At 35.7% G+C, this 21,886-nt stretch overlaps 2 protein-coding genes across 2 annotated transcripts; one reads left to right on the top strand and one right to left on the bottom strand.

Annotated features, from left to right (window-relative positions):
* Positions 1–1,984: 1,984 nt before the first annotated feature.
* LOC113233694 (nucleolar protein 10) lies at positions 1,985–15,400 on the bottom strand. The gene is made up of 19 exons (XM_026468878.1): positions 15,335–15,400; positions 14,976–15,236; positions 14,537–14,677; positions 12,952–13,160; positions 11,907–12,135; positions 11,668–11,794; positions 11,381–11,549; positions 10,559–10,793; positions 10,210–10,338; positions 9,619–10,046; positions 9,048–9,151; positions 8,775–8,875; positions 8,592–8,666; positions 8,063–8,226; positions 7,026–7,227; positions 5,632–5,807; positions 4,724–4,904; positions 3,118–3,333; positions 1,985–2,767 (listed from the first exon to the last, which is right to left on the bottom strand). The coding sequence occupies exons 1-19, from the start codon at positions 15,398–15,400 to the stop codon at positions 2,525–2,527; spliced, it is 3,456 nt and encodes a 1,151-aa protein (XP_026324663.1). The 3' UTR covers positions 1,985–2,524.
* A 1,126-nt stretch (positions 15,401–16,526) lies between these two features.
* Positions 16,527–17,048, top strand: LOC113237217 (M-phase phosphoprotein 6). Its single transcript, XM_026473566.1, has one exon. It carries the CDS (start codon positions 16,527–16,529, stop codon positions 16,947–16,949), a length of 423 nt encoding a protein of 140 aa, XP_026329351.1. The 3' UTR covers positions 16,950–17,048.
* The last annotated feature ends 4,838 nt before the right edge of the window (positions 17,049–21,886 follow it).

Below are 21,886 nucleotides of genomic sequence, written 5' to 3'. Positions count from 1 at the left end.
AATGCCTACGGGACTTACCAAAATTCACTTGACCCGGCTTGGGCAAGTCAGGAAAAGCTTTACTTCCATGTAATAAGAAGAAAAAGATGTACATTTCACTTCCGTGGTTCGAACCTCCTTAATGCACTTTAAAGAGAATTGCGTGTACAGAAAGTTTACCTCCATTGAAAGAGTACCTTAAGAGTACGAGACAATCGCGCGTGGATGAATGTAAACCGGGGATTTGATGCAACACTATTGTTTAAATGTGTTCATATTGCGTATTTAACATGATATGGGATGGCACCTTTTGTTCCGGGTACTTAGATATATGTGTATTGTCGGCTAAATTTGAAAACCTTATAAGTCCAGTTTAGGACGAAATCCACTTTTTACTCTTTAAACGCAATATCCGGCAATAGAAGCTTATCTAAAATATAATTTCTAGACCCCTTTTTAGTTATCTTCATACAATTTCTTCTCTAGTGGTTCTGTTTTTTGTGCCTACTCAAAAGTTCACATAAATGTAGGTACTAGGTTTACGAATTTAGCTGTCGATATAATTTCTTTCTTTATATAGAAAATACAGTTATACTATGAAATGTAATTAATTAATTACGTATATCGTAAATTACTTTCATATGTGACAATACGTCATTTACATAATTCGTGCCACTGCCCCATTAATTAATGTTAGGTGTATTATGTAATAGGCTGACAAGTTACAGTTCAGAAAAAAGACAGCATAACCAGAGCTAGAGAAAATTAATTGAAGTTCTATTGGTAAAATATACGCGTTTTTATAATCATTGATTGTAAAGGTGCGTGGGTCACCTCATATTTATGAGATGACCAGCAGTGAGTATATTTATACTTCCCATTTCTGGTTAGGGGTTTTTTATAAGGTAAGATATATTATACAAGGTTATTGGTAAAATAACAAATTACAACCTCGCAAGAACATATTAGTAACATATGTATATATAAACAACAACTTTTGTTCCACGACTTTCTTCAAAAAGTAATGTTTACCAAAAATATTTTTTTAACTTTTTGTTGTACTATCTGACACTTTTAATCTGTATTTGGTAGTAAATTCAAACGTGCAAGCGTGTGTGTATTGCATCGAACTGGTATTTACGCTAAGTCTTGCCAGTCGTGTTGCCAGCTATGATCTACGGCTCGACGTGGTTACTTACTCAAACAATATACCTTACAAAATAGCTCAAAGTCACCCAACGAGCTATGGAGCAAGCAATCCTTAGCATTTCTCTACGTGATCGAATCAGAAATGAGGAGATCCGTAGAACGAAAGTCACCGACATAGCATGAAGGATTAGCGAGTTGAAGTGGCAGTGGGCAGGGCACATGGAACTGACGGCCGTTGATATAATATATATAATAATATACTACGGCCCCCTACTAGATGGACGGATGACCTGGTAAGGGCGGCGGGTAACCGATGGATGCACCGCTGGTCTGGAGACTTTGGGGAAGTCCTATGTTCAGCAGTTGACGTCTTCCGGCTGATATGATGATGATGATGTATTTACGCTAGCCACAGTCTATAGCGCTTTCTTTTCCTATCGCACAGAATTATCACTGTTTAGAACGATTTATTAAAATTTTCGTATGAAAGTAAAATTTGAGGGATTATTCAAAGTCATGGAACAAAAGCTGTTAAAAAGATAGTCCTGCAAGGTTGTTAGTATTTTACAAATAACCTTGTGTACCGGTTTGAGGCGGGTTGGGTTTAATACATCGTAGGTTAAAACTGAAATTCACGACATCTAATAGAGGTATAGATGTTTAATTTGTTGAGTGTAATATTTATAATACTGCCATGTCCCGGTAGTGCCAATTTAAAGTTGTTAAAATAAATTATTTAAAAATAATTATTTCTTTTTATTGTGGCCTGAAATAAGGTATTTCAACTTGAGCCTAGGAGCGTAGGAGGTGAGGTGACCTCACCTCCTGTTCGTGTTCTACGAGTTCTATCACATACAAAAACACATTTTAATATGAAATGCGGTTCTGTGCGCACAAGGTCAAAATAATAGTAATAAGTTTGCCTCGCTAGCAGCTTGAGGCGATTGGATTTCTGAGGCGTGTCGCCGGTTCGTGAATTTGAGTCCCTGACCTTAACCTGCTGTGTCATTGCTGGAGAATACATTTCCCATTTAAAATTTCTATATTAACCTTTTAGGCCATGGGAGAGGCTAGTCTAAAATAGATATCCATAATAATGTGCCGGGCACCAACTACCTGGCCTCAAACTATTGAATTCCTTGTACTATGATTAAAAGGGCAACGGAGCACTGTAATACCTAGTATAAGCAGAACAGAACCAATTTACCAAAAAACATTTCCCAAATTGATCCTACCGGAAATCGAACCCGGGCCTCCACGTTCAACGCAACGCCCACAATGCAACGAATTCATTAAAAGAAATGTTATTGACAAAATCGGCTACAAAAAATATAATTTATTGCTAAATTAAAATTAATTACTTACAATTATATGTACGGGAAGAATTGCCACGCATTTATTGTAATAAGTGGCACATTCCTAGTGAGAATAATATAACTATTGTAAGAGTAATAACAAGACATACATATCGTCCAGCAATAGGATAGTGAAAAAGTTTAGCGCGCAACTTTAGGGTGGAAGCGTAAAGCATCACCGTGGTTATGTCTTCGTGGGGAGTGTCTTGATGAAGGAACGGTCGTACGCAGAGCTCATGCCCGACTGACTGTGTTCGTCGACATTCTTTGGATAGTCTCGCCGCCTGTAATTTATTAACCCTGCGTTTGTTACAAAACAGCACATTGACTAGAAGGTTATATAAATATACTTTTCATTAATTTTTTTATATTTATATATTGAGCATTGGCTATAGAGCCATCAGCAAAGACAACAAATACTTAAACTAAAAAATAATTCACTTAAAAACTGTAACTTTCAAATCATTCAACAAAATCTCCGTTTTTTAGACAAAAACCGTAATTATTGCGAGCTTGGATTTTGAAAATTGATCGCATTAGTGACATTATTACAACCGAGCTATTGTTTTAAGGTGTCCAAGACATTATGGTAATAAATGCAGGTAATAATATTAAAGAAAGTTTGCTTAAATACCTGGATAAAAGGCACAGCTACCGCTGAAAGCCAAAGTAACTGGTTGAGTACGCTGATGCCCGCAATAGGTTCAGTTTCCGTGTCAATCTTATCAATACTCAGAAGCCACAGCACCCCTGATATAGCCCAGGATACATTGACGATAATAAACAAACAAACCGCCGGCGCCAGGTCGTTGTTCAAATATTTCAACAGTTTTCGGAACTCTGCTATTTCCTGAAATTACCAATACATAATACGACGAGAAAGTCTGACTTCAATTTCTCACGAGTAACTGAAAAAGGGCTTTTAAAATAATATTATATATCTGAACTACGGTGAAATATATCGACTGTGAACTGGCAACCAGTACTCTCTCAGTTTTGACAACTTTACAGGATGAAGAAATAATAATTTGTATAGTATCTGGTTTATTAAATAAAATTACTTAGTGGACATACATATGTTATCCTGTAAAGTTATCAAAATTGAGATAGTACCGATTGCCAGTTCACAGTCGATATACACAAACTAAACTGCGAAAAAAAATCGGTGAAAATGACTTAACAACGAAAATACGCAAAAACAGATAGATGCATCATGCCTCTGTGTTTAGTAGAAAGAGTGTAAGTAACATTTTAGACTTCACGGGAGCATATTTTAGGTTTCAACGACTGTGCGTTAGCAGCTACAACACATTTTGATATAGTTTATAGTATTTTATTCTCTTCAATTTGTTATATTTATGACGTTTTGTTTTTGTTCTAAGTCCTGAATAAAATATACATATACCTCACGATCCCAAAGGATTTTCAATTTCTTCCCCTTTCTCCCTCTATTTATAACTCTTTTAAAATTAATTAAAACCAAATTTTAATTTTAAAATAGGGCCTAAATATTTTAAAACATTCGTTAAAGCCTGCAAAATCTACGAATGTCGCCTAGAGATTGCAATCATTCAAATATAAATTTAAGAACTCTTCAAATGTGCGCAGAAGCGCTAAAAACAAAAACAAAACTTAATTTTGTAGTTTTTTGCAAAAATAGTTCACTATTTATCGGCGGTGCAATCTATAAGCTATAATAATAATAACGCACACACTCAACATAGCCCCGCACTAGGGAAACCCTGTGTCACAGGTGCCATGGACACACGCATAGGCAACTACAAATTACACCCAAACTCACGAGAGAAATAAATGTAGGCCATGCAAATATTTCTCCCGGCCCGGGAATCGAACCTGGGACCTCTGCGGGGCAATCCGACATGGTAACCGTTCGGCCAACAAGGCAGCCCTAAAAACAAAAAACTTAACTCTAATTTTTTTGCAAAAATAAGTGATTTAATCGGAGGTGCAATATTACATATATTGCACCTCCGCATATAAGCGATAAGCTAAAAGAAATTTATTTATTTGTGTTGTTTTCGAATAATCATTGTATTAGATATGCTGTACCAACCTATAAACGTCCCAATGCTGGGCACAAGATCCCTTAGAAGAAGGCCAAGGTTAAACGATTTAATGTTATTTAACTGTATACGCACCAAAAGTACGTATGAATCTTAGTATTACGCACTGTATAGCGCCCCATTACTCTATCGTGTGAAATTAAAAAAACTACTAACTCTCATCCAATTAAGTGGAGTAATGGTTCTATTAAGTAGACGTTCCTTAAGGAACATGAGGTGTGCCTGCAGAAGTTGAGCCTGGAGGCAGTAGCTAGTGATGATGGTGGCCTGCACCATGTCATGGATTAATGTGCAAATAATCAGCAGAATTTTCAATGTGAGAAGGATTTCCGCGGAACTGAAAAATAGAAAAAGTCGAGTAAAAGTAGAAAAAATTAAGAGTCAGCCAATACCTAAGACTTGAATGTTGACTTAATTTTTAGTTTTAAATGCGCTAATAAAGTAAAATAGACTGCCATACCCTTGGGAGGATTAGACCAATAGGTACACGGTAAGTAATATGATAAATTGACAGGCTTTGGTTGTGATCTTAGCCTACATATAACGCGACTACGCTTAAGCTTGCTGAAGATAATTTGTCGGAAACTTATACACATATGTATACTAAAAATATTATGTATATAGTAAAGACATTAATTGGGTCGCATTAATAAGACGACGCTTATATACCAGCTGCATAATACTTTTGTCACTTAATACCAGGACAAATAAAACAATGTCGCCGACAGCGCGCCCGCTGTTACATTTCGTCTTGTAATAATATTATTACGAATAATAGCCCTTATTGCTGACACATTTCTCAAATGTTATAATATAATTCATTACTAAAAAATCAGTACAATTCCTTAATCAAAAATATAAAAATAACTTCTTCAAATATTACGAACGACGAATTTCGTCTTGTAATGTATACCATAAATATCAATAACTACAGCTCATTTTTAAATGTTTTATTTCGAGGTTTTAGCCACATGTAGGTAAGGATAAGTTAAGTCCTTTTCTTATAGTTAGACGTGTTTTTCACACCAAATGTTTCTCTAATGACACATTCTAGAAATATTTACCTGGTTTCCATCCATCGAAACATGATCGATCCTTTAGTCATCATGAGGTTCACGGAGACGAGGGAAAGGCCCATCCACAGAATGCTAAGAATGATGAAGAACCACAGCATGCGTAACAACCGCTTCGGTTTTGCTGATGGCGTGCCTTGCGGGGCATATGAGGATAACAGAAACACCTGAAAGGATCACATGTGGTATGTTTTAAAATGGAATAATTTATTTCGTTTACGTTCAATTGTCAATAGTTTTATGCTGTATGTATACAACAAATAATTGATTATGAAAAAAATGTTTCAGTATAATTTTGTTCCTAGGCAAATATAACATAAAGCTTGACATGTTAGATTCGGAAACCACCCTCCACCTTAATATGGGGGCATCGAGTAGATATATAATCAGAAATAAAGACGAAATAATATAATAATCCATCCCTGCCAACTCATCAAGCAAATGGGCCTTATTTCACTTTTAAATATCAACACTCGTTTGCACGGAAATCACAATTTAGAAAGCTGAAATAGTACAGCGCCAACAACTTACCTGTGTACAAAAATATTCTGTATCTATTTATTGTAATAAAGATAATATCTTTAACTATGGGGGGCTGTTCCTTTCGGTGGTGTGGGAAAAAGAGCAAAATATCTAATTACAAAACAAACAAAATCACATTTCATCGGTAATTAAATATGTAATTTTTCAATTTTCGTCCATTATAACAAAGCTTAAGTTAAACTGGACGATTTGAAGTGAAACAATTGACGACACCCGTCAATTGTTTCGAAGTCGGACTGACCAATCGGAGTGCAGTTATCACCGTAATGATTTGGCAGAATAGTTTTCAAACAAATTAAATTAAATTTCGTCTCTATTTCTGGTTATATTCACCATGTAAGGGACATTACAGAAGTGTAAAAAACAAAATATTGTTCAACTGTAGGTAAATGTCACATTTTTTAATCTTTTTTTATTTACGAACTTTTATACAATGTATGTATATGCCAGTTCCATTGTACCCTAAACTATAGTTTACATGTCTGGGCGGCACTATTGGAGATAAATAGTAATAGTCTTTTTGCCTGTTTCGTGTGGGGATTGCTTAATATACAATTTATAGCACCTAAGGATGTTCGGTTGATCTGCAGGTCTTTCATCAACACCGCCCTCTGTTGTTCGTACTCGACACATTCCAGTAACGAATGATATGCATCTTCCACTACACCACATAACTTGCAATTAGGAAGGTAAATGTCACATAAGTGACAAAATTCATTCCTAGCGCCTCCATTTCGAGGCCCAAAAGTAGCTTTACAAATACTTAGATCGTATAATTATGTATGTAATAAGTAGAAACACAAGCTCTTTAAGACGTAAGAGTGTATTTAGGAAACACTTACCCTCTCCATTAAATTTTGCAACTGTTCATTATCAGATATCCTGAACAAATATAGGGCGTACAAAAACCCCACGAAATGTAATACGCTCGGACCGATATATGTGAAAGTTACGTTTCCGTAACAAACTTGCTTGTAAGTATCATATTCTAACGAGGACGTCAGCGCTAATGGCACTAATTTGTAGCAAAAGCCTCGATCTCTCCTGGAATGTATGTTTTATTAATGTTCATCAGTCATCATACGGGCAGTCCTTGTCATAACTAACGTAATCGACATTTTTAGCGAAATTGAGTTATTAACATCTGGAATCAGCGAAACGAGATCTACAACTCCGTGTCATAATGGTTCTGTAGCGAATCGCAGCAGTCGTTTTGTTAATCTTTTAAGTTTGTTTTATATTTCAATACTAAATTTAAATGTGATTGTTTTTGGCGCCTCTTTTCTTGGCTATAAACTAGCCTCTTTATGTAGCTGTAAGTACATTTGCTTTGGCCTTGCACACTCATTGATAGCACCCACCCTTTAACGCGTTGATACAGCAGTCCGCTACACGTTATTGTTGAGCAAAATCTTTCAAATAAACAAAAACTAAGTGCCAATATCTCGAAAGCTACCAAAATGCAAATGCATTATTTATGACAAGGAGGGCAGAAATGCGCGCTTAATTTTATTTTTAAACAAAAGAAAGCATAACTCTACGTATTGTGTTGAGCCAATGGAATACTGCGAAATTTGATGGGGTGATTTTAGAATGAATATCATGCTTTTGATTTAAATGTAAATGCGTTGGTTGTGACGGTTTTGTCAAAGAGGGCAGAATATTGCCCAAAATAAATCGCATTGGGAAAACACACCCGAGAGAAACCATGATGGTTTACACATTGTCTTAGGTTTATACCAAACTACGGAACAACTCTGCTAATTTGGCACCTAATCTTGATGTTACTTTACATACTTTGATTATCATTTTAAAATATGTTCAGTGTGTCGGTCTTGAGTTTAGTTTGTTTACAAGTTGTTGTAAGTATGTGACTCACCTGAAACAAGCCATATACTGCAAAATATACCCCAAACTCATGAGTACGGCTACTTGCGCCGAATGAAAGTGTGAAAGGCAAATCGTACATTTAGATGAATTGGATACATCCACAACGGGCCGCAAGCCCATTATTGTTAATAACTTTAAGTATGGCACTAATATCTGAAAAAAGGTATTCAAATTTTACATAGGTCCATGATATATATTTTACTTGCTTTATAAGTTTATATATTTTAGTAGCAGTAGAGCTCCTTGTCAAAGAGTTAGTCTAGGGAAGTGCCAACTTACCTATTTCTGCAGCCAGCGTCAGTAATGCGTTATTACGTTTCGATTTTAAGGGGTAAGGGTGTTGGTCAAATTACAGGCACATGGGACTTGCCAACTTATGTCTCAGGGCGACTGGCGCAGCGACTGATAGTGCCCATCAGATCTTTGTGATTTAAAGCACTGAGTGGCACTGCAACTGTTATAATAGGCGCACGACTTGGTTCGTCTTGTCACATGGTATCATAAAAAAAAGTAATTACCTTAGATTTACAGTAATGTAATATTGCTGACGTACTCATATATTCCGTATCAGGGGATTCCGTTATTTCACCTATCTGAAAGGTCCAGTTGAAACGAAACATTATGACTACGACATTAGGCACATAATATTAGTTTACAATCCGATACGAAAAGAAAATAATGAAATGTAATGGGATACTCACATCAACACTGTTGGCATCGAGACTGGATCTGTTCGATCGCTGCATAGTGGGCGCGTACAACTTGTCGTTCCCTAACACATGGCCGTCCAGGAGATCACTTGCTACATGGTCGTTTGAAAAGTTTAAATTATCCATTTTATTGCATATAACTACACTCTTAATTACATCCATGCACATTACAAAACAATAACTTATCAATTAATTATATGTAGGTACTCGTTGATGAGGCAAACAAGGTTTTACTAAGATGACGGTATTTTTAAAATTACTTACTGCTGCCGTAGGATCCGTTGTCATTTTGCAGTGTACGAAAATTTCTATAACTATGTCCGATTGACTCACAACCAGTACGATGAGGGTCAACATCCATCGCGCCTCTTACTTTCGATAGTGACACAAAAAAAATAATGCATTAAATCATGTACAACTTCATACATGTTTTTATTTGTAAACAACGTTCATACGACTGATTAATATGATGATGAACTTTATTGAAGTTAATAATATGGTATCAAGTATTATATATTATGCTCTATGTCTCTATATATACGTCCTCTTTCTGTACTCATTTCTAATAAAGTTGAGATGAATTGGAAATTGTAGTTATTAATGCACTAAATAATGTGCATGATTTACAACAGATTTATAGTTCTTTAAAAAAACGACAAACCCAAATGAGACCAGTACAGCTCTTAGAAAGTATTGAACTCCGATAACCCCTATGATAAGGACGAAGAAAATGTTTATTATGCTCGCAAAAACAATAAATAATAAAAATCGGTTTTTAATTTATATTACTACAAATTAAATACAGAGTATACTTGTAACAATACGTGATTAGAACATTTTAGGTAGTTTCTTTTTTGTTAAAAATCCCGTCTTTCTGACGATCTGTTTTCTTTCTTGATGATGTTTCTTTATTTTCTTGCGGTTTTCAGATTCAAATTTATTCCCTCTCATGTTGAATCTCATTTCTCTATTACCACCTGTTCCGGTTACAATTGTGGAGAATCCTTCCTTGGCTAATCTATCTCCCAAGCTTGTCTTACTAACTTTCGTTAAACTCTTGATATTATGTGCTTTTGGTGCTTTACTGAATTCGTAAACTTCTCCATTATCAGGTGTTTCTGTGTCGTCCTCTGCTTGTCTCTTGTGTCTGATAATCTTGTGTTGTTTCTTGACCTCTTTAACCCAAGACCTATCTTCGTCAGAACTTTCTTCGCTAGATTCGTAAAGCTCCGCATCTGAATCTTTCTCTGCTACTTCTTCAACCTGCGCAAATAGATAGTATTATTTTTGTTATTTTTACAAATTAACATTTAGCTGAAATAAAAAATATCCATATATTCTTCTTTACATCAAAATAAGATAATGGTTAGTTCTAAAAACTTAGTTATATATAATATGTGATAAAATTTGTAAATAAAGCACATACTTCCATAGATTCAGATTCCTGTTTCTTAGCCTTGGTTTTGCTCTTATCAAGCCTTGAAAGAACAGGATTTAGTAGTCGATATTCTTCAGCTGTGTTATCCACTTCGAAATCGGGGTTTTCAAATAATGCCTGAAAATAGTTTCGGTTTTGTTAGAAAGTTATTTTTGTAATTACCATAAAAATTGTGCATAAAGATAAAATAAGGTAAAGAAATATGAAAATATCTGCCATTCTCGCCTAGACCGATACAGAATACCTGGGTACTGTACTGTACCTTATTTCTGTTTAATTATAGCTCAATGTCTTTCTGGCAACATACGCTATTTTTCTTAAAATGTTTTCGTCGTACCTTGAATCTATCATCTTTAAGCAGATTAGTGGATTCCTTCTTCTTGCGTCCTCCATCGTCCATAAGGCGAGATGCAAGGTCGCGATTGACTTTTGGCAAGTTGTCGTCAATTTTGATTCTCGATGGTCGTTCTTGTTCTATTTTTTCCCTGATCTTGCGTTTTTTGTATTCCTCAAATGCAAATGGATCTGCTATTGACTTAGCTCTCTTGTACAATCGTATGTCTACAAAGTATCTGTAATAAAATAGTACATATGTATAAATACTGTTAGATTTGTGTATTTATTTCAAATACCTAAATTGATAAATAAACATTTTGTGGATTATTTGCACAATGACACGTCACAACGTGCCTGCATAATGCATTTTTTTATGATAGCAAGTGATGGAACGAAGAAGTCATGTATCTGATGGTAAGCTACACGCCTGTCTGTAACAGTTGCAGTGCCACTGAGAGCTTTAAATCACAAAGATCTGATAAGTTGACAAGTCCCACGTGCCTGTAATTTCACCAGCACCTTTACCCTTCAAAAATGAAATGCAGTAATCTTAATTTAGTACTTGGCGGCAGATTAGGTAAGATGGCAGTACTTCCTTGAATAAACTCTTTCACAAGGAGCACTGCTACTAAATGCCTGTTGTTGAGTAACATACCCCAAGAATTTGTCAATTTCATATGGAAATATTCCCGCGCCACACTCGGTGTGACGATCTCGAAAAATATCATACTTTCCAATTTTATCTAGTTAAAAATTTCCTAAAGTTTCGTGTAAAACCAAATATTTAATATCTCTCTAGTGAATCTGTTTTTTTGGAACTTACCCATGCATATAGGCTCTCAAGAGATTTGTACCAAGCAGATGATCTAAGCCAAGTCCCTCTAATTCCTGTTTTGTCACGAATTTATAGTCATCATATACAGTATGGGCTGCTGAACTCTCCAATTCTTCTGTAAGATTGTCTAAGAAGGCACACCATCTTGGGGCAGGACCTGTTAATTCGTAATTAGAATTATAAAAGTGTGTGCATCAAAATTAGTAACCACTTTCATTTTGTTTTTAAAGTAGCCTATTGAAACGAAGTAATAGTTCTAAAAGAATCTTACAAACCTAGCGAAGGAATATAGTAAATTTGCATTTTTTGATCTTCAACTGCCATCATGCTGAGTCCAGTGTTGGGGATCACACACAGGTCATTGAAATCCACAGATGATTCTAAACTTGTGTATTGCTTGCCCTGAGAATAACAAAACAAAACATCCTAATTTTAGTGGGGTAACTTTAAATTAAATTATGTTTCATTGGTTTTCTAGTTAAAGTTCAAACATTATTGAAATATATATACATACAGTGTTCTTGTTCCATATCTTGACCACACTAGAATCCATTGAATAAACATAGTCCATTTGTTTGTGAAACTCCAATTTCTTAATTGGGATTTCGTTCATGTGATCTTTGACTAAGAGAGGTTTACTAGATCGAATATCGTACAGTAGCACATGCCCAGTTGAGGTACCAACACCCATTCTTAATGGACCATCAAATTTAAGTGCCGTTATTGAAGGCACTCTGTCATTTCTGAAAATTATTATCATTATTGTTTCTATATTGTTATTCATTGTCATTTATTTATTATTATAGATACTTTTTGGGCTATATTTAATAACAATGACATGAAATGTAAATAAAATAAAATAAATTGCTGATAAATTTTTAGGGAGGGAAAAATAAAGGAGGAATTGCCAATTGTAGAAATGGCCTCAGTGTAACAGTGACAACGGAAGTATAAAATAATAGTGTACCAGGTAGCCACATCAATTTTAAAATCTCTGTACTGTTAATACCTGAGCAACGAAATTCTCTCCATGGTACTATTTGGGTGACCCAGACCAGAACTAATTTAAAAAGTTCATTTCTTACATTGGACATAGTTAAACAAAAAGGATCCAAACCACAAAATAATCAAAAAATTAGTTATATGTACCAAACGATTCCTAAAACCTCTTAGATCAACAAAAAATCCAACATATAAACATAAATAAATATCGCTGGAGTTACATGACATTATAAGTTTGAAAATAAAACAAGAGTGAGAAACATTTTTAAACTTCAAACTGCCATATCTCCAAAAGTGACTGGATGTGTATTGGATCCTTGTTTAACTACGTCCAATCGATCCTACCAGTAATCAAACCCAGGACATCCTCATACACTGCCCATAGTGCACACCATTTAGCTACTGGGTTGTCTAATAAAAGTATAGAACGTCAGTCTCGCTAATTTATACATACTTACATACATTTCAAACCATTTTCAGGCAGAGACTGAAAGTAGACTTGTATTGTGTGGTAGCACTTGTAGCTCAAAAATAAGTTACTGTAACTAAGAACTAACTTGTATTCAGAATCTGTGCAATGCAAAGCACAGTCCAGAATTCCCTGTCTTGACTTTGTTCGAGGGTCCCAAGCCTCCACATGTCCACTCTCAGTGCCAAGAATAAGAAGGCCGTGGTCCTCACTCACTGAACAGCAGTTTATTTCTGTTGCTTTTGTTACATACGGAGCTAAGAATTGGCCTAGTTCTAAATTTAATCTATACACTTCCTGTAATAAATTAAAATGCTGTTGATAAGAACGTTTAACACTGGGAAATCATTTTGAGTTTCAATAATAGTAAATTTTGATAGCTGCTGCATAGTTGAAAAAGTGCATGTGACAAAAAAATTGTTATTATGCGGATAAGGTATGAAGTTTACCGCAACAGAAATATAGATATTTTTTAATTTTATTACTTTATACATTATTTTCTCATTTTTGAGTTTTTGTCACAAAAACCCTTCCAACTAACAGCAACAGTGTTGGGCGTTAATCAATTAAATTTCAATCAATAATTGAATCAGATTAAAAAATCAATTCAATTGAAATCAATTGCAATTAAATTTGCAATTAAAATCAATTCCGGCCGGTTGGAAACCCGGTTGGGGCTCCGGTTGGGGGCCCGGTTGGAAGCCCCGGTTGGAGGCCCCGGTTGGGGGCCCGGTTGGGGGCCCGGCTGGGGGCCGCGTTGGGGGTCCGTTTGTGGGGCCCGGTTGGAGGCGCCCGGTTGGGGCCCCGGTTGGAGCCCCGGTTGGGGGCCCCCGGTTAGGGGCCGCGGTTTGGGAGCCCCGGTTTCGGGGCTCCGGTTTGGGGGCCCCGGTTGGGTGGCTCAGGCCCCTTAACTGGCCCCTAACCGGACCTCCAACCGGGGCCCCAACCGGGTCCCTCAACCGGGGCCCCCAAGCGGGCCCCCAACCGGGCCCTTCAACCGGGGCCCCCAACCGGGCCCACAACCGGGGCCTCCAACCGGGGTCTTCAACCGGGGTCTTCAACCGGGGCCTCCAACCGGGGCCTTCAACCGGGGCTCCAACCGGGCCCCCTAACCGGGGCTCCAACCGGGCCCCCTAACCGGGCCCCCAACCGGAGATCCCAACCGGACCCCCAACCAGGCCCCCAACCGGCCCCCTAACCTGCCCCCAGCAGGCCCCCACAACCAACGCCCTAACTCACCCCCATATGCCCTATAAATTTATCATAATTGTCAGTTTTAATTGTTAATTGTTAATCAAAAACATTGAAAAGATTGAAAATTGATTAATTGTTAATTGCAGATATTTGCGATTAACGATTGATCAATTGTTAGTTGCGAGAACCGCAATTAACAATTGATTAACAATTAATCAATTGTCAATCTTTAATTGCCAGAACAATTAAATTTTGCCCAACACTGCAACAGATATGGTTTTAACATAAGATTTTTCTTGATTTCTTTTTTGAGATAAGATAAATTCCTATTCTCCATTTAAGTGAAAAGAATCCACTTGATAGAAATGTCAGAAATATTACATTATTTCATTAAAAGATTGCAAAAAAAATTTAAAAGACAGGTACATGAAATTATGACTACATGAGGTATAATAATATGAAATTAAAAGTTTTATTACCGAAGAAGTACCAACTACAAACAGGTCACATGATGGCCTATGATATGCTATATCCCTGCCAAAACGAGGCACTCTGAGGCGGTAATGCCTTCCATGACCTACATGAAACTCCACATAGCGATCACATTGTAGGAATACTATCTGAAATAAGATAAAATATTTTTGTGTAATAGGTATAATAGAAGTACATAGGATCTTCATTTAAAAAGTATTAACTTTTCGTTTTCATTTCACTTTACTCTAAAGTTGCTAACAGGTTGACTGCATATTTGCAGTTAATTCATGAAGTCGTAATTGATTGCATGAAGGTGATAATGACTTGACGCATTAACTGTATGCAGTCAATCTCAACTGCATGAAGTCGGTTTTGACTGATATCAGCCTTAAATAATTAAAATAATTTTACTCGTAGAAGATGTATAGTGTAGTAGTGATGTACCTTAGTGTAATCTTCACTTAATACCTCAAAAGTAACTACTTCAGAATCCAAACATCTCTCAAACTTTAAAGACAGGTTGTTGACATCAAAGCACTTTATTCGCGGTTTGTATATCCCCGTCGCCATTATGTACTGCCCGTCTTTGGACGCCCGGATGCTAGTACTAACACCAGGCATGTCAAACTCCTGGATGAGTTCAATCCTTCTTCGCAAGTCCACATTTTTTTTTAAAAGTGCACGTTTTTTCCTTTCCGTCAACCACTAAAATATGGAACATGTGTGAATGTTATTCAGTAATTATTAACTTGAAGAACAATTACAAAAAATTGGCGCTAATACAACATAAATAATTAACTTACGTCTGGTAACGATTTTCCAGCGCTGAGATTAAAAATCTTAACATTATCTATTTCAAACACTTGCATTATGGTACATACTCACTGTATAATAATAATTTTAAAGAATAAACCACTACTTTATTTACAAAAACTTTTAGGTTAAGTTCGCATGGCTTATCAGTTTTTTTTTAATTAATAATTTTGGCTTGGATATAAGTATTTTGAGTCATGTCTTCATTTAATTATGTCTCTGTAAATATGGCCGCCACAAAGAGGATAGGCAATTTGAGGCGGCGTGCTTGGATTGACTCGGGATTCCTTAGAACGGGCCGATACGGATACATTAGTTCGAGATTCGTATAATTTCGCGTTTTAATATTCGATAAAGGCACAATAGCACTATCATATTAGATAATGAGAAGGCTGACTTTTTAGCCAAAACTATAGCAATTTCTCCAGCCAATATTCCAGAATCTCGCAATTGTTTCAAAATTTCCATCTCTTGGACAGATTAATCTCTTTTTAAAGAAAATGTCTATTGATATGGAAAAGGCATTGGAATCACACAGTTCAAGTTGAAAACAAGGGTTTATGGTATGCTACATACAATGTTCCCATTGGAAGCACTCCTTGGTTCTTTAAAAATGGTAATTTCATGAACAGGAAGTTTTACACCACAATCCTTAGGCTTCGTTTTGGGCATTGACGTCTAAACCATCATCTTCGTAATCTTTGTGACTCACAAGCAGAGCAATCTATATCCCACATAATCTTCCAATGCCCATCTTTCGGCATTCAGCGCCTTGTGCTGATGGATGAGCGAATTGAAATATACGGTAGTTCAAATTTGGTACCGCGCTCTGTTTAGGATTTGACATTAATATTTATTACAAGGATTTGACGTTAATATTTAACTGACATTACGTATCGAGATTATCGTATCCTGGATAATTCATATTTTAAACTAAAGATTTTACACGGCTCTTACTGAAATACTGAAGACTTAAATTGAAGGATCTTACACGAAGAAAAACAGAAACTAATGACTAGGCAGTATGGTCTCTGACCTTCGCCTGTTCCAAACGGAACGAAGGAAAAAATGTCAATGTGATTGTCAACAACACGTGTTGAGGTTATTGCGAATGGTATTAATTCAAGAATATTATTTATTGTACTTTTTCCAAGACTACGAAGTAAACGGTTAACCTTTAAAATGGCGAGCAAAGGTTCAAAGAAGCCATTATTACCCAAATCAGTATTGGAAATGAAATTTATGAAGAAGACCAGAGACCGAATAGAAAAAGAACGACAAAACACTCAAGACCACGACAGTTTGTATTCGAATATCATTACAAATGAAATGAGGCAGGCCTCTGGTAACTTCATAACAGAATCCAGTTTCATTTTTTGTGAGGAACTTTTGGATGGTAGGCTTTCATTTAAAGGTATGAACCCAGAGATAGAACGACTCATGGAACTGGAAAACTGCAGTAAGCAGGAGGAACTAAGACAGGAGATACAAAAAGATGTTTCAGATGAAATTCTAGCCAAGAAAATGGAAGCATTCAATAAAAGAAAACTGACATATGATACTCCTGTAAAAGAAGCCATGGCAAAAAAGAGATGGAAAAAATAATTGAATTCATAGATAGGTGTATTTGAATCTTCTAAAACTACAGTTAATACAATGTTGAATATGACTGTTTGTTGCTTGACTGTGGTTTTGAATTTGGTACAAAACATGGTATTTGATAATAGAATTATGTGTATAGGTTAAATGGAGATATTACTCAAAATCTTCACCAATTAATAGAAGTATTGTGTAAGTTATGATTTCACAATACTTCTATTGTTTGTTTGCAATTAATGTTTATGAGTACAAAACTGGTCAATACAGGATTTTGAAATATTAACAACCTTGCAGGGCTATATTATTAACATCTTATACAACAACTTTTGCTCTTTGATTTATCAGCAGTGATTGGAATAGGTACAGTTTATTTACCTAAACTTCGAGGAACAAAGACGAAAAGTGGAGACTGCCTTGCAACTTTTTTTTCGTCACGAATTGTTTCAGGATTCATATATTTGGGATAGGTAGTAGGTAGACTATATTTATCTAAAGGAGTTGCTGCAACCACCAACTTTTCGGAATATTTAGGAAAATTGTGACAAAAAATTCAAAAAAGAAATTCAAATGATTAATACTAAGATCTATCTATAGATCACTTAGAAAAAAATCCTTCGATCGGGCCGGATTCAAACCGACCGTACGCTATGGCATAGTGTCTGACACGGTTTGCTAGAAGACTCTGAATCCGGCCAGACCAAAGACAATTTTTCTAAGTGCTTGATCTTTGTATTAATAATTATAACAAACTAGTGGAGTGATTTCACAAAAAATAATTGAATATCAATTCAATAAAAATTTAAAGATATTCAAAATTTTGATAAATATACACTACCTACCTATCCCAAATAACGTCAATTTTTTATGTATGTTACTTAAGTAATTTCCTGAGTCACGAAAAAATCCAGGACAAAGAAGTGTGGTTATAAGGCAGTCTCCACTTTCTGACTCTGTTTATCGAAATTTAGGTAAATAAACTACGTATTCCGAACACTGGTCATCAGATTTTACTTTCATAAAAAAAATAAAAATAGCCTTTATTCACTAATTACTTCTAAATCTAAATTAATTCTAAGTCTAACCTAATGCTTCTAACAGTATTAATTCTTAATTCTAACATCAGCATCGGTTCTGGTTCTAATCAGGTTGTCCTTTGACATAGGCCTCCTCCATATTTCTCCACAAGAAACGGTCTTGTGCGGACCGGCGCCATTCTCGGGGCAGATCGTCTTCCCACCTTCTTGTTGGCCTTCCTCTATGCCTCTTCCCATCTCTTGGATACCAATGTATCACATCTTTTGACCACTTTTCTTTTGCTGATCTTACAGTGTGTCCACACCAGCGCCAATTCAGCCTTGTAACTTTCGTTGTGACATCTTTCACCTTGGTTGCCTTCCTAATTCTGGAGAGTCTCCATTTGTCTCTCAGCTTGATGTGTAACATGCTTTCCATCCCTTGTTGGCACACCTTTAGTCTTTGGCTGAGAGACTTAGGCAAGCTCCATGTTTGGCACCCATATGTGAGCACTGGTAGGATGCATGTGTTGAAGACTTTGCGCTTGTCTGACTTTGGGATTACTTCACTTTCGAGTGTCTCTTTGAGCGACCCATAGCGAGCCCAACTGTTGCTTACTCTTCTTTGAATTTCTTTCTCCATTTGTAAACTTGGGGATATTATTTGACCTAGTTAGACATATTCATCCACATAATCAATTTCTTGATTTTTTAACTAATAAACATTGACTTACAATTATATGGACGTCGGGTCCGCGCTAAAAAGTGTCCGCACTTGTAAGGCGCTAAAATCGTGTACAGAGCGCGACACTCCGCTTTAGTCTTCATTTGTTCTACTGATAGCGCGATACTGCGATGACATTACAATTTAAATTTCGAATAGGTTGACTTGGGACATTTTTTTCGTGGTTTTTGTATTAGACCCGTCGTCCATTTATTTGTAAGTCAATGCTAATAAAGGTTGTTTATGTCGATTTGTATTAGCCCTACTTTTGGAGAAATTCATTGTTAGCCCTGCTTTCTGGCTTTCTACTGCTAGCTGTTCGAGCATTTCCTGCAAAGTAAATGGCTCTTCTGCAAACAACACAATATTGTCTGCGAATCTCAAGTGTGACAAATGGCTTCCATTTATGTTAAGTCCTAGTTTGTCCCAATTCAACTGTCTGAAAATTTCCTCTAGGACAGCACAGAACATTTTCGGTGATAATGGGTCTCCTTGTCTTACACCTTTTTGAATATTCAATTTGTCTCCAATTCTTTCTAACTGTACATTTATTATATATTTTGGTCAGTATTCTAATATATTTCCGTTCAACACCTTGATTTTGGAGAGCTTTATATAAATATGAGAATGAGATAGGGAGTCAAAAGACTTGTTATAGTCTACAAAGGAAATATAGTATGGCTTCTTATATTCATTGTATTTTTCCACTACTTGTTTAACCACATGTATGTGATCTATAGTGAATAATCTGCTCTGAACCTGGTTTGTTCTCTGGGTTGTTCCTCGTCTAGGTACTTTGTGATTCTATTTAAGATAATTTTGGAAAAGAGCTTGTAGATGTTGCTCATTAGGCTTAAAGGTCAATCAATTTTGTCTCTATCTCCTTTTTTGTGTATTAGTACTATGGTAGATCTTGACCATTGTTCTGGGATAATTTCACTGTACAGTATCTCATTAAATAGGTTGCTTAGCGGTCGGAGTACAGTATCTAACGTGCCTTTTAGAAGTTCGTTTGTGATTTTGTCGGCTCCTCGTGCTTTTCCACTTTTCTGTGACAGGATAGCTTTTCTTGTTTCGTTCTCTAGTATACCCGGGATCGTCTCATTGTCTATGTCGTATTGGTTTTCCTCTTCGAGTATTGTTTCTTCATATTTATAGAGGTTTCGATAGAAGTCTGTAGCAATTTCGCTGATGAGTGGTCTTTTGGATGTTCTATTTTCCTTGCATTTTTTGTTTATACTTTTATACTTAATATATAACTAGAGTGGTCTTTAAGCTCCTTTAAAACTTTCTTTATTCCTCCGGTTAGTTCAATTAAATTTTTTATTTTGTTAATTCTAGTTTCTTTTCCGTGATTTTTTATGGCACTTGTTATGTTTTTGCTTATTGCTTCTATCTCTCTAGTATTGATTTTTCGGTTTTTGAACATCTCTCCTTTTTTCCATCAAAGTTCTCGCTCTCTGTCCAATGTTGTCGTTTCCGTTTTTAACGCGAGTTAGCTCTCTGACTAGATTAGACAGTATTTTCTCAAAGGTATTATATTTGTTTTGTAGTTTTTCTGTATCTTCAATAGTGGTGAGATTTTCTTTAAGTTGCAATCTAATATTGTCAGGTATTGGGAGGGTAGGGAGTTGTTAATATGTTTTCTTGATCTAGGTTTGTTATAAATATTCATGGTTGCTCTAACCATTTTGTGATTTGTATTGAAGTTCAGCTGGTTGACTACATGTACGTCATTGAAGTAGGAAGGCTGGTTAGTGATAATGAAGTCAATTTCATTTTTGTATTTCCCATCGGGCGATAGCCATGTCCACTGCCTGTTGTATTTTTTCTTAAAGAATGTGTTCATAATCTTCAAGTTGTACTTTTGTGTGAAGTCTACAACTTGTTTTGGATTCTCCGTCTTATTGTCTACCCATTTGGTTGTTGAATCTCCTATAAAAATCTTATTTTGTGTGTTTCCTCTATAATTTCTTGCAGAGACCTGTAAAATATGTTTTTTTCTTCGTCCCTAGCCTGTTCTGTAGGTGACACTTGAATTATGGACCAGGGATTTTTTGATTCTTTATTTTCAAATTCAGAATGGCAATCCTTTCCGATTTACTCGTGAACTCTATTATGTTTTCTTTTAGATACTTCTTGACAATCAAACCTACGCCGTGCACTCCCTTGGTCTCGCCTTTATAATAGAAGATGTAGTCTTCGTATTCTCTTACTTCTTCGCCCAGTCTACGAACTTCGCTAAGGCCTAGTATATCCCAGTTTACTTTTTGTAGTGCTATTTCTAATTCTTTAAGTCTTTCCTCTGTTCAAAGTGTTCTTGTTTATGGTGTTACAAATATAGTCCTGTCAGGTTGTTAGTATTTTACAAATAACCCTGTATAATAATACTTTAGCCCGTCATCATTCATGTAAAATTGTTAGGGACACATGGTTTCCCTAATGATGTTTAAACTGTAGCATTATTAAGCCACATCCACCCACATCACATCAGCCACGTCTTAACATGCAACCGTCAACCATTTAAAAAAAATGTATAAAAATTTTAAAAAAGTACCAAAATCGTTATGGACAAATCATGACAGATTCATACTAATTTGTTACAATTCCTAATTGGTAAAGAGTGAGTAAATTGTCTACACCTGCTATTTAACAAGAAAACAAAATTCTTATTAGTAGTCATTTATTTCTCCAGAATATCAAAAAAATGTACACCTTACGTATAACTTTTAAATTATTTTTTGTTTAGTTTTACTTAATAAATAATAATATAACAAATTATTACTTGTTACATTGTCAGTCTAATGCAAAGTCAAGTTTGTTTTAAAAGCAGTTAATTATACACTCAATGACTATCATTGTGATTACAGTTAATTAAAATTATGTTTATATCATACTTTTTATTAAAAAGGCACATGTATAAGACAAATGTTTATAAAACCAAAAACAAAAAATTTCACATAAAAACAACCTTAAAAAAAGGTCTACTTATTTTGTTATCTTTTTAGATACTTTTGTATCAAATAAAAATTTATTGGAAGAAATTAAGTAACCAGCCTTTTAAGTATAAATGCTATGTAGAAATGTTATTTACTTCTTTAAGACTAATTTACAGTTTTCAGTAACGTTGCAAGACTCAACAAGATTTAATTATAGTACTCGTATGTATGATTAATAGTGCAATTTCTATTGACTCCAAGTGCAAC

This window comes from Hyposmocoma kahamanoa, unplaced genomic scaffold (assembly GCF_003589595.1).
Source record: "Hyposmocoma kahamanoa isolate Upper Pololo Valley unplaced genomic scaffold, ASM358959v1 102, whole genome shotgun sequence".
Taxonomy (NCBI): Eukaryota; Metazoa; Arthropoda; class Insecta; order Lepidoptera; family Cosmopterigidae; genus Hyposmocoma; species Hyposmocoma kahamanoa.
The sequence above is the reverse complement of the archived record's forward strand: the minus strand, read 5'-3'. Positions and strand labels throughout refer to the sequence as shown.

What these genes read in the sequence shown, in the direction of transcription:
- LOC113237217 (XM_026473566.1), top strand. Translation starts at nt 16,527, where the DNA reads ATGGCGAGCAAAGGTTCAAAGAAGCCATTATTACCCAAATCAGTATTG.
- LOC113233694 (XM_026468878.1), bottom strand. Translation starts at nt 15,400, where the DNA reads ATGCAAGTGTTTGAAATAGATAATGTTAAGATTTTTAATCTCAGCGCT. An exon ending in TAAGTGAAGATTACACTAAG is followed by an intron (nt 14,678 to 14,975) that starts GTACATCACTAC and finishes ATCTTATTTCAG; the next exon opens with ATAGTATTCCTACAATGTGA. An exon ending in TCGATGCCAACAGTGTTGAT is followed by an intron (nt 8,667 to 8,774) that starts GTGAGTATCCCA and finishes TGGACCTTTCAG; the next exon opens with ATAGGTGAAATAACGGAATC.